The sequence below is a fragment of the Penaeus vannamei genome, chromosome 7, assembly GCF_042767895.1.
Source record: "Penaeus vannamei isolate JL-2024 chromosome 7, ASM4276789v1, whole genome shotgun sequence".
In the NCBI taxonomy this organism is placed as follows: Eukaryota; Metazoa; Arthropoda; class Malacostraca; order Decapoda; family Penaeidae; genus Penaeus; species Penaeus vannamei.
The window spans coordinates 42,491,445-42,503,944 of NC_091555.1; the positions used below are offsets into that span (position 1 = coordinate 42,491,445).

Sequence of the window (12,500 nt, forward strand, 5' to 3'; positions counted from 1 at the left end):
CCTGTCATGCATCAGTTAGTACTGTATGTATTATAACAGGCATATAATTCAACTGACCATCTAAATGGAGGAAATAAACTTCAAAATAACTATACTCAGAAAGATCTTTCCTTTGGCATAATTTCAATAAGGAATAGAAAAGAAAAAATACTAAGGATTAATGAAAAACTTTTGCAGATTTGGGGACTGTTTTAACCCTTTGTTGTTGTTTTAAACATCCCACAAGTTTCACTCATAACGATGGCTTTCCTTTACGTGTAATGAAGATCTTCGCCAGGAATTGAGTTTTCCAAGACAACCGAGTTTTCATGAAGTGTGAATTCAGGATATAACAGCATAAGAAATAAATATATAGAGGGGGATGAAAAAGGAGAAAAGGGAAAATGGATAAAACAATGAGAAGAGAAGTTTGAAAATACAACAGCAAATAGAAAGAGGAAGAACTAACTGGGCAAGAGACGAGAAAAAAAAAGAGAAGTAAAAGGTAGACAGAAACATGCAAAAGTATTGAGTAGGCAAGAAGATGGAAAGAATAAGCAAAGGCAAAAAATGAAATTAGGTCAATGAAAAAATGGGAATGAATATCAATACAAATAATGATTTGAACTGTAAATATCCATTTTCATGAACAAGAAGATAATATAAAAAATACTATTATTCCATGTTTTTATCATACTCATAATCATGATGTGCTGATGACAATGTTAATATCAATGCGAAAACATAAAAGATGATAAACAAAAAACACTGCCATGACACTAACATTTTCATCAATAAAAATAATGATAAAAGGAATAACAATAATGGAAAATAATTCAAGAAAACAATATCAACATTCCTAACCATGCATTGAAACATTCTTTTAATGAAACCATTTGTCACCACAGTTTTAAAATCTGAAACTTTCATCCAATATAAAAGCAGTTGCAAGCCTAGATATTTTCATGTGGTAAAAAATAATAAATGATGACACTAATATTCACTAAAATACATTTCGGAGCATTTATCATGTTCACATTATACATTCTTGGCCTCTTGTTATATTCCACAGTATACACAATATGTTCCAATCAAGAACTGATTACTGTCTGACCCTTTTTGCTTTTAATTACCCATACATGACATACATAGCACAGAGCTACTGATTACTTAACTTGTGATTGTACCCAGACACAACCTAGAATGAAGCCACCTGTGATCAGCAACTAAGAATAGTTAAGCCATTTCTGTGATCTGTAGAAAATTTTCTCAAGCTGTTTATGCATTAGTCTTAAAGTAATCAGTTACTAACTTCAAGTAGTTATAGCATTTTTAAGCTCAAGATTCAGCAACTCAGTTTCATTTATTTTACTGGTTTCATAATAAAAATAATAAATAAAATGAAAATAAAATATTATCAGTTATTTCTTGATGTAATATCTATGGAGTACTAGAACTAAAGGTGGCTATGTGCCAACCCTAATACAGTGTTTTATCCTTCTAATTCTTTACCCCTCATGCAAATCATCTTCAACTCTCTGTATAGCTTCAGTTTCTCACAACTTTTAGGTACAAGCAATTGGGTTTGTGTCTGTGGACGAGGCCAAAGAAAAGGAAATATGACAATTGGATTTCCCCCCAGGTTAGGAAATTTTTTGGTTCATACTGCAATATTTGTGGATTCCCAGGAATGGCAGGAGTAATATGGACTGTCTCAGAGGGGTGCATCACTTTGAAGGCAATACTAATACATTAATCTATATAATTTGCAATGGAAAATAACAAGAGATTCAAGCACAGGACAATGTGAATAATAGATACAAGGAATAATAATTGCAAGGTTGGATTTTTTTTCTCACACAGCCATCTAGCCTTGTAATTATCATCTTTATTTTAAATCACTCATAGTGTAATATGTATGAATCTCAAATTATTTTCCTTTACAAAGGATATATATGAATGTATTAATTATTGTTTACAAAGTGACCACACCCTCCAAGAGTAAGTCCCTATTACTCCAGCCACTCCTAGTAATCCAGAAAACATTTGCATGTGAACCAAAAGCCTTTCAATCCTGGAGGCTTCACCCCTAGTCCCCTACCTTATTGCTGTATTTCCCTATTACGTACTCTATCTCTGGATCCCAGCCCAACTTGCTCACCGCGCCATTTATCGCAACTAATTTTCTTTATTTTTCATGTCATATTTTGCCTATGCAGGTTATTCCATGCATCTGGGAGTGTAGGTTTTCCTGTACATGCTTACCAAAGTTTTAGGTGTTGGATAACTTTCTTTCTTTTCTGTTTTTTTCCTTTGACTTGTGAAGGAAATACCATAGATGAAAAGTGTCTAATTATTGTTGATGGTTGTTTCATACAGCCATCTTTTATAAGATTAATAACTTTTGGAGACAACTGAGCAACTGAAGATGAGAAACTTATATTCTATGTACTTCTGTTGCAGTTATTTAAAAATTGCCATCTGATAGCCTTTCCAATCCTTTGGTAAACAAATCAATGATGCCATTTTTTCTTTTTTTTATTCAATTTCATACGGATACAACCCCCATAAAGCTACATAAAAGATAATATTTTTCTGCCTAAAAGGATATGACAATACAAGAGTAATACTATAGAAATATTTGATAACAAAACTGCACAGGAATTTTAAAATGCTGTACGCTTCTGCATAAGTTTTTCTCAGTACTTTTTAAACTTTTACTGTACATTATAAACATATGATATACCCGTCATGAAAGCCAAAGCATTGATTGAAATATTTAAAAGAAATAAGACGGCACCAGGTATGTGATAGTAATATATAGCAATCTTGATAGCTAATCTAATAAGGAGACCAGATTGCAAGTAGTGTGAACTCCACAACTGTAACGTTATTTCAGATTTTTAATATAAATTGGAATCTCTATATTTCGTCAGCTCACAATGTTCTGTCTAAGAGGGTAAACTGTTCTTATTGCAATTCAAATTCCAAATATTTGAGAATGATCAGAAATATTACATCTTCACCTTTATAAAATATAATGTACATTAATCTTTGATTTTTTGAAGCTATGAAATTTCAAGAAATTTGTCAAATGTATTTGAATATCTAAGACCATCAGCAAGGATTAGAGCATTATCATTCTGAACAAAGTAGGGTTCAAAGTCAAAAATTAATTTATTAGATAAACCATCAAAACAACAGCGACATAGAGCTCCACCAAGTTAAGGATCTTTAAGGATATTAAACGATGACACAAAATCATGGTGCTAGTGCTCGGTACTGACTGTAGTGTAGACACTCATACACTTAATACATAAAATAAATTGAAAACTATCATAGCAACAGACAAGATGCAAAATGCACAATCAAAGATTGTGGGTATGTGCATCCTTTGATAAACCCATAACTTCATACTCAAAATATGCAAAGCCTGTGTCTTTACCTAATGGAGACAGTGCTCCCTTTTCTACATAATTCATTGCTAAGGTTTGCAAGCTCCATGTTGCTCAAATGTATTGAAAGTTTGTTCTTTGCAAGTGATGAAAGCCACAAAGTATGCACCAATTGCTTGACATGGGACTATTGTTGCAATCTTTTGTTTCCAAGGACTAATAATACTATTTCTAAATTCAATCAATCAATAAAAAAATGTCCCTGTTGGAGCAACAATTATCAAAGCTTCATGCATAAATATGATAGGATCATCAGGAAACTTACAATATGCATTTTCATAATAAAATAATGATTTATTGCTTTTGCATTGTATGCCAGTCAGGCAAAAAAGTAATTCAAAATTTAACTGCAGAATTGTAGACATGTCTTACATTGCCATGGACTTTCAACAAACACATTTCTAAGATATTTTAGTGTTTCTGTTTTGTTTTGCTGCATGTAAAATTTGCTAATTTTTCCACAAAAATAGAGTACAAAACTGACAAATTATGACTTTATCACATTTTATCAACACTGGCATCTTGGAATACAAGTTGTCAGTTGTAAATGAGTCAAATGCAACAATTTTTCACAGCCATCCAACCAGCTATTATTATTCCTTGTTTCAATTAAGCAAACTGTAACATGCATGCATCTGTTGTTTTCCCTAATGATGTAAATGAATTTGGTAACTTTTGGACCCTATTACTCTAGCCATTCTCGGAAAATCCACAAACATCAGTTTCAACCAAAACTACCCCCTAAAAGGTGGTTACACCCACAGACCCCTATCCAATCTCTGTATTTCCATCAAGGGCTCTGCACCCAGACCTCCCCTCAATAGCCATGGACTTACTCTCCCCACTGCATTTGTTTCAAACTATTTCTTCATTTCTGATGTTATTCTTTGCAACGCAGATTATTTCAAGTGTCAGTGAGTGTGATTTATCCCTTTCATAATGGTATTGTCATTACATTTTCCTATACATGTATATCAAAGTATTATTCCAAAGGAAAGACCATAAATGAAAAGTATCATATTTTTTGTCATTCTATCCATAAAAGGCAAATATTAAGGAGGCTTTGGTATGTATCAGTAAGATACTTTTTAAAAAGGAATGTGAAGTTGGGATTACCTCAACTTGTATGAAGCTTGCTTCAGCAATAAATTGAAGAGTATCAAAGTGAAGTGTGCATTTTTGAGCTATGATTATTGCTATAAAGGTTTCATTTAGGCAAAAATATCAAGGGAGTGTGGCCCTTGAGGGGGGGGTGGGGCAAGCCAGACCTTGAGGAGGTAATCAAAAGTCTTGAGGGGAGGCAATTTAATTTTCAAGTCATTATTTGAGGTATGCTAAAAAATGTTTCCATGGCTACTGTAATTTTCCGAACTTACAACCAGGGAAATTTTTTAATAGGGTATTAAAACTTCATTGCATTGCTGTGTTTGAAATCTATCATGCTTATATGTGAGACCCTTCAAAATCCTTTAAAACATTTCATTCAAAACTACATAGAGCAGGATGTCTACCCTCCACAAACAGATGCAGACACATAAGAAACCAAAAGAAACAACCCTTTACTGTCAGGTCTGGCCACACCCTTTTATCGTATTGCCTATAAATCCCAATGTATCTATGATAAATTTTGTGATATATAAAGAATATGAAAGTCAGAAAGCAAAGGTACAAAAGAGTACTCTAAGACCTCCAGGTCTATTTTGATAAAAATCTTTTGCCTATTCCCAATAAAATGCTAAATGGAATTGTATAATTATTACCACAGATTGCAAACAGTGATGGCAATTTCCAAATAAAAGTATCAGCAGTGTTGGTACTATATGAATTACTAAATTTCATAATAATCACCACCTGCTCAAGGACCCAAAATCTGTTCATATATTTCCACCACTAACTTCCATATCAGTATGCATTCTACTGATGTTAAAAATCTAAAGCCATTAAGTTTTTGGGTTTATTCAAGTAACTTTCCTTGAACTATATTCATAGTTAGTTTGTTCACAGCGTGCTGATGAATCATGTCAAAATCTTTATAATTCTATGAGTTAATATGAGTCTTATAGGTTTTCATCAAACAACTTTTAATAACAAAATTAAAGAAACCATGAAAAAGCTTTATATGTATGGTATCTGCTATAAAATTGGCCTTTATTTTTTAATAATCTATTTGGCAATCATAGCTGTAATAGGTGGGTATATGACCCAGAATTTAAAAGTAAGAAATAACACAAAACATAAGTGGCATATGAATCTACAAAACTAATCACAATAAAAAATATCTGCATTATCCAAGTATTATGTACCTTCAAAAAAATAAAATCAGCCGGACAGAGAATGGCATTTACTTAATCAGGCATAAGAAAAACAGGATCCATTATGGTACAAGAAACTAGGATATGGATCACATTCTAATTTACTTAGCCATAAGTTTAGATGTGACAGATTATGACTTATCAATGGATAAATGACATCATATCACTAATATACTGGTTTGGTATGATGACCAGAGCTCTCAAAAGTAGCTGGTCACTGGTCTCAAATTGCCGTTTGTGACTGGTTTTGCCGCCAGCTATTTTTCATCTGGTCCCAAATATAAAATTTTCACCTTCCCACCCCGCTGAAACCAGCTGTGAACACAAATTTTATGCACTCTGCAGAGCTGGCTGCTTTTCCATTGCAATATTTTTGCAGTTTTCTAAACAAAAGATGATAAAGAAAATGGATTTGGGGTGGCTTTACAACTCTTGTACCCTGCTATTTAAGTCCCTGCACCCTGCTCTACTCCATAACTTTGGATGATGAGCTAGACAAACTATGTTTCCTAAATATTAGTGTGACATACAGACATCATGATAGAGAAAACAGGAACTTTATGAAGATCAAAATACCCAAGCCCCATGATAGCATGTTGAAATTGAGTTGCCATAATATACCTACTGCTTCTTGAACACCCCTTGCAGTGATAAAATCATTAATTTCACCAAATATATGCCAAAGTGTCATGAAAACCAAAAAAGAAAGAAAAGAATAAAGAGAAAAATCATCACAATGGATAGTTGTACTTTGCCTGCATGATGACCATAGATGATCATTATCCCTTCAGTAGTGGGAGAATTGACAAAGAAAATATCAATTTTGACCATCATCCTCTCTGCTTAAATATAAACTGTTCTCACTCTAAAATACTAATATTTGTATAACTAAAAGCACCATCTAAACCCCCTTCCCTCAGATATTTTTCCTGGAACACTTTCCATAGTCAAACATAACTTATGTGCAGTAATAACTTTCGCTAAAGGACCATTTAAAGTATAAAAAAAAGTTGAATGGTTCAAGAGCATAGAAGAAAAGGCTGCGCTTATTCATTTACAGGATTCTGATTATGGTGTGAGATGAAATATAAAGATCCAGTGTTAACAATTTCTAAATCAACATTTACACTGTAATGGCATACTGGATAAGGATCTGACATTTCCCCACAAATTTATTCTTGTCCAGATTCCTATGGAAGTGGTTGCCAATCCCTCCTACATAGAATATCTTTTACTTCTACAGAAAACAAACAAAGACACACACACACACACTCATGCACGCACACACAGACACACAAGCAGCAGCAAAACAGCCAGTCATATATATAAAGGATTTCTTTTTTCTCTCTTGGAAAACTGATATCCACAGCTGCTGAGTAACAGGATGACCTATGGGTAATATTACAAATTTCCTGTGAATGTCACAGCCCTCTTGAATTTTGGAGGATAAAAATGGTAGGGGAGGTCATGACCAACCCCTCTAAGACTTGTAAAAAAAGTAATCTTTCACACATTCTTAATTGTGACAGGGTATGGAAATCCATAAGAACCCTGTATTCTACCAGCACATCTGATATCATTCTAAAATCATAAAATTTATATTCCTTTTTAAATAACAATTAATATCTATCTCAGAAAATATGAAGATTTAATCATACACAACAGAGAAGTGAACTGTACATGTGTGCACTTGTACTGCACTTGCACTTACATGTACATATGTGTGTCCAAGTACTTCATTCACTAATACAGCTATATTTCACCTCACCAAATTCTGATACATTTCCAAAACATCTAAGTTGAATTGAAGAGCTTTGTGGTTTTAGATCATGTAGCATTTTCAAGTCAGTAGAACCTATATTAACTCACTCTAACATGAAATGTAATTGTAAAAAAAATATAATAGAAAAGGGTAGAATACTGCAGATCATAAGATGATGATGATGATGCCCATTATGCCTGAAACCTATTCCATATGACTGCAGAGAAGAAGTCACTTCATTTAGATATAAAATAGGCATTATGCCTGAAATCATATTCCATGTGATTGCTGAGTTGTAATTGCTTCATTTTGATGTAAAATTGGGTAATAATTGACAATATTTATATTACAGAAGGAACCAGACAAAAAGACAGACAGACACATACAGACACACACACACACACACAAACACAGAAAGATCTAATATTACGAACCTATTGGAATACAATTCTAACTACATTATTATCATTATCATTATTTTTGTCGTTACTGTTACTGCTGTCATTATTATCTTCATTACTGTTATTGTTGTCATTATTATTGTGAATACTGTTATTGTTGTCATTATTATTGTCATTACTGTTATTGTTGTCATTATTATCATCATTATCATTATCATCATATGAGCACAGGATGAGTATACTACGCAAAGTAGTTAGACCATCAGTTTATACACATTTACAAACTGGACAACTATCCTTTGGAGAAAGTTAACAAGGAGGCTAAGAGGGAAAGAAGAAACAAAGGGGAGAAAAAAGAGGACTTAAAGAAGAAGGGGAAGAGGGAGAATGTGAGGCCAAGTGAGCCTAAAGAGAAAAAGTGGCATGAGAGCAAAAGATGGTTAAAAGAGAAAATGGAAATGAGGAAGAGGAAGGGGAGGGGAAACAGAGGGGATATAAAAACTAAAGGGGGCTCATAGAGAAAAAAGAGGATGGAGGAGAGAAGGAGGAGAATAGGGAAGCAAAGGAGATGGGGAAGGTTAAGGAAGGAGAGGAGGAAAGTGGGAGGGGGCATATGTAGGGTGTTAAAGAAAAATTTGCAAGTGAGAGGCAGTAGCAGAGTTGGGAATAAAGAGATTGGGAGAGAGGGAGAGGGTGAGGGAAAAGGAGAGTAAGAAGGAGAGGGAGAAGGGGGAGAGGAAGAGGGAGAGAAAAAGGAAGAGAGATGAGAGGTAGGAGGATAGTGAAAGAGGGAGAGAGGAGGGAAGATGTACTTCTTAATCTAATAATAATAATAATAATAATAACAATAATAAAAATAACAAACAAATCAATCCCTACAGTTCTACTTGCCATTCCTATTTGTCATGATTGTGAAAGGCCTGTCAAAAACTGGTGCGATCTTTATCTTAATATGAATGAGACACATGTAGTGTCCACAAACATCAGTAGAACTGTTTGGCAATTTTCCTTCTGCTATGATATTACTCTCCATACCCTCATTTCCTTTATATTCACTACTCTGCTTAAGCTAATCATAGGGTTGCATTTTCCCACTTTCCTCTTTTTGTGAATGTAAATGTGAAATAGTAATTCTGGTCCTGCATGGCATATTTCATCTTGGCAAACCTTCAATCTTTTCCTCCCCCCACATCCCCCTTCCACACACTGGGCGAGTTACATCCTGGTCTATCAATACCTTTTTACCATCTATACATATATATTATAAGTACATCTAAATACACATTTTATTTTTTGATTTGATAAAAATAATTCTATATGTACTCTACTTTCATATTCAGAGGCAATCCCCAAGTTTATTCATATGTAAGGGATAATTGTGACCATTTTCAACTTTGCTATCTAATGATACTCCTATCTAAAATATAACAATGAAATAAGACTTCTTTGGTGTACGAAACTTAGTGAATCTTTCAAAACATGTCTTTTTTGCAGAACAAGCAGACAATCAATATCAAAACAAAAATTCAGTACTTTTTTGTCTATTCATTAACATTAGGCAATACTATATTTCTTTTCTTCAGTTCATTTAAGAATAGAATAAATTCTTATCTAATAATACCGATCATTATTAATCTTTTCCGAGCTTAATCCTTGCAAAATTCAAGGGACAATAGATAAAGATTTAAGATGATTGAGGAAAAGTCAGAAGAAGGAGAGGAGGAGGAGGAGGAGAAGGATAGACAAGAGGAGGGGAAGAGAAGAGGACATAGAGGAGGAAGTGGAAGTGGAAGAGGAAGAGGATGAGGAAGAAAAATATGAAAAAGAAGAGCAAGAGAAGGAGGAGCAAAAAGAGGAGGAGGAGGAGGAGGAGGAGGAGGAAGAGGAAGAGGAAGAGGTAGAGGAGAAGGAGGAGGAAGAGGAGGAAAAGGAAGAAGGGGAGGAGGAGGAGGAGGAGGACCACAATGACAAAGATGACAAGGCAAAAGCAGGAGGACATAAGGGTGGGAAGAAAATAGATGAGAAAGAGAACAGTGAGAAGACAAGGACTAATAACAATGCCAATAAAGAGGGTAAAAGGAGAAAAGTAAGGTAATCACGATAATCATTCTATAAGCTTTTTATCATCCTTCTATCTGCAACTATCTCATATACCTACAATTGCAGTAAATATCTATATCACTTTACTGTCTTATATTTTCAGATCAATATCAACAACATATACCAAATAAAAGTTGTTAATATTTCTGTGCTTTCATTATAATATTTTTTTATGAATATTGCTCATGTTGTTGAATATTTTTCTTTAAGGCCACATCATTCATTTATATTTAGTTTGGTTTGCAGTGCTAAATTTAGTTGAAAAAAAACTGTTACTTATTTCTTCTTACAAACATCACAGTCTACAGAAATGGTCTATAAAGATTTATTACTCAGCTCTCTTCCCTCTACAAAATGGTTTCAGTAATTTATTATAACAATATAACTATTACTACAACTACTACTACTACAACTACTACCACTACTAGTACTACTACTACTACTACTACTACTATCAATAATAATAAATAAGAACAGAATAGTAAGTGTGATGTAATGCAAGGCTTAATGATGATAATGACAGAGAAAATGTAAAGAGAATCATCAAATAAGGATTTACATATGTAACAATTGTATGCAAAGCAAATGTCATAGGTAAAAATAATTTTAAGTTAGTCTTCATTACATAGGAATAACTTTATCATGTTTCTTTTTGTATTGAAGTCAAATCTAGAACAAGGGTGAATAAAAAATAAAGTCAACCATTTCCATTCCACATATTTTCACTTTTAATCTTTAGCAGTAAATTATAGATGAATGGATATGAATTAAAATCATATAAACTTATTCAACTAGTGAGACCTTATTACAAAAAAAACAAATTGCTTTAAAATTCTATAATACATTTTTGCTTTTCCCAAATACAGAAAAAATTGTAATTAATATTTTTGAAGTCGTTTTAAGTATCAAAGCTTTAGCTATTCAAAAAGATCATATTATAAAAAGCAAAGTATTATCTATCTTCCAAACCAAATAATTTTCATAATTAACTTTATCACAGTTAACAAAACTGGCATGTAATTAATAATAACTTTCTAACATTCCCAAGTAATTCTATCCTTCTCAAAACATTACAGTTCAAAGTAAGTTTTTCTTTAATATTTAGATGCACTAAAATGTACAGACTGATAGCTTTTTACGTTAAATGGATATCAATACTAGTAAATTAATTTTTATCTGTATATAAAAAAAGAGAAAAATTAAAACATGACATATGTTCAAGTCATTCAGTGCATATTTCTAGAATCCAAATCATAATCATCAGCCAGAAAACATAATCAAAATATAAAATATACATAAAAGCCGATCACAGAAAAGTATTGCTCATTTGAGAGAGAAAAAAATCTAGGTTACAAGCCAAGTGCAAAATGTCACATAATTTCTCACTTTTGACTCCATCCACTCTTCTAACTAAAATCTCATTTCAAATGTCATTCTTACTTACCAACACCAAAGTCCCAATCAAAAATTCACCTCATCATACACTATAAGAGGAAAAGATAACAAAGAACTTGGAGAAAAAGAAAAAGAAAAAGAACCAAATAAATAAAAAGATAAATAAATATATATATATGCCTGCATGACATACAGCACTAACCTAAAGGGTACATTACAGACTGCCGTGGATCCAGGGCCTCACCCGAGTGAGATTGCGGATCGGTGCTTATCTCGGAGGATTCACTGTACACTTCCGTCATGGCGTCACCCGGCTCGCTCTTCAGTTCTCTTCGGTCTAACCTCAAGTCGTCTTCCCCAGGTATACTTCCGCCGCCCAGCGTTCCACCACTATCAACCTCCACTGGTGTTTCACCCACAACGTCTGCAAGTAAGATACTGGTATAAATCATATTCTATTTGTCTATTTCTTTCTTTTATATTTAAGCTAATAATAGTTCACACATTGGTAAAATTCTATAAGTGGTTCATTTCTCTCTCTTCTTTTCAAAAGCTGACTTTATTCCATGTGCAGGTCAAAATCTTTTTTCTTATACTTCTTGTCCTTTTATAAGAACCTATACATATTTCATACGCTGGAAGACCTCCTTATCTTTTTCCTTATCTTTTCTCATCTTTCTTTGGGAAACACAATATCCAGTTTTTATATTACAAAGCATTCCATTCATAGAGTCATGATTTCCTGCAGAATGATAAAGAACACTATTAAAAGATGAGTAATTATGCTGCCATTTCTAGCACTCTAAATTACACCCAGATAAAAGAAAATAATCTGAATGAATCTGAAACAATATCATAATGGTAATATATGCAAAATGTGTTTGTCTGCTTCATTGTGTTTCTGTGTGTGTGTGTGTGTGTGTGTGTGTGTGTGTGTGTGTGTGTGTGTGTGTGTGTGTGTGTGTGTGTGTGTGTGTGTGTGTGTGTGTGTGTGTGTGTGTGCATGTACGTGTGTGTGTGTGCATGTACATGTGTGTGTGTGTGCGTGTGTGGTATACGTGTGCGTGTGCATGTGAAAGAATATGTAAAAAATGAA

At 33.4% G+C, this 12,500-nt stretch overlaps 1 protein-coding gene across 16 annotated transcripts in view; it reads right to left on the reverse strand.

Moving 5' to 3' along the window:
* The window catches only part of LOC113819795 (broad-complex core protein isoforms 1/2/3/4/5), a 101,173-nt gene that overhangs the window by 63,718 nt on the left and 24,955 nt on the right, over positions 1–12,500 (reverse strand). For 10 of the 16 annotated variants that reach the window (XM_070123914.1, XM_070123918.1, XM_070123917.1 and 7 more), the window contains exon 5: positions 11,607–11,828. In XM_070123914.1, the coding sequence (XP_069980015.1) occupies positions 11,607–11,828 (222 nt within the window). The remainder of the gene's footprint in view (positions 1–11,606; positions 11,829–12,500) is intronic. The other 6 variants (XM_070123920.1, XM_070123930.1, XM_070123931.1 and 3 more) reach the window with 1 other exon arrangement.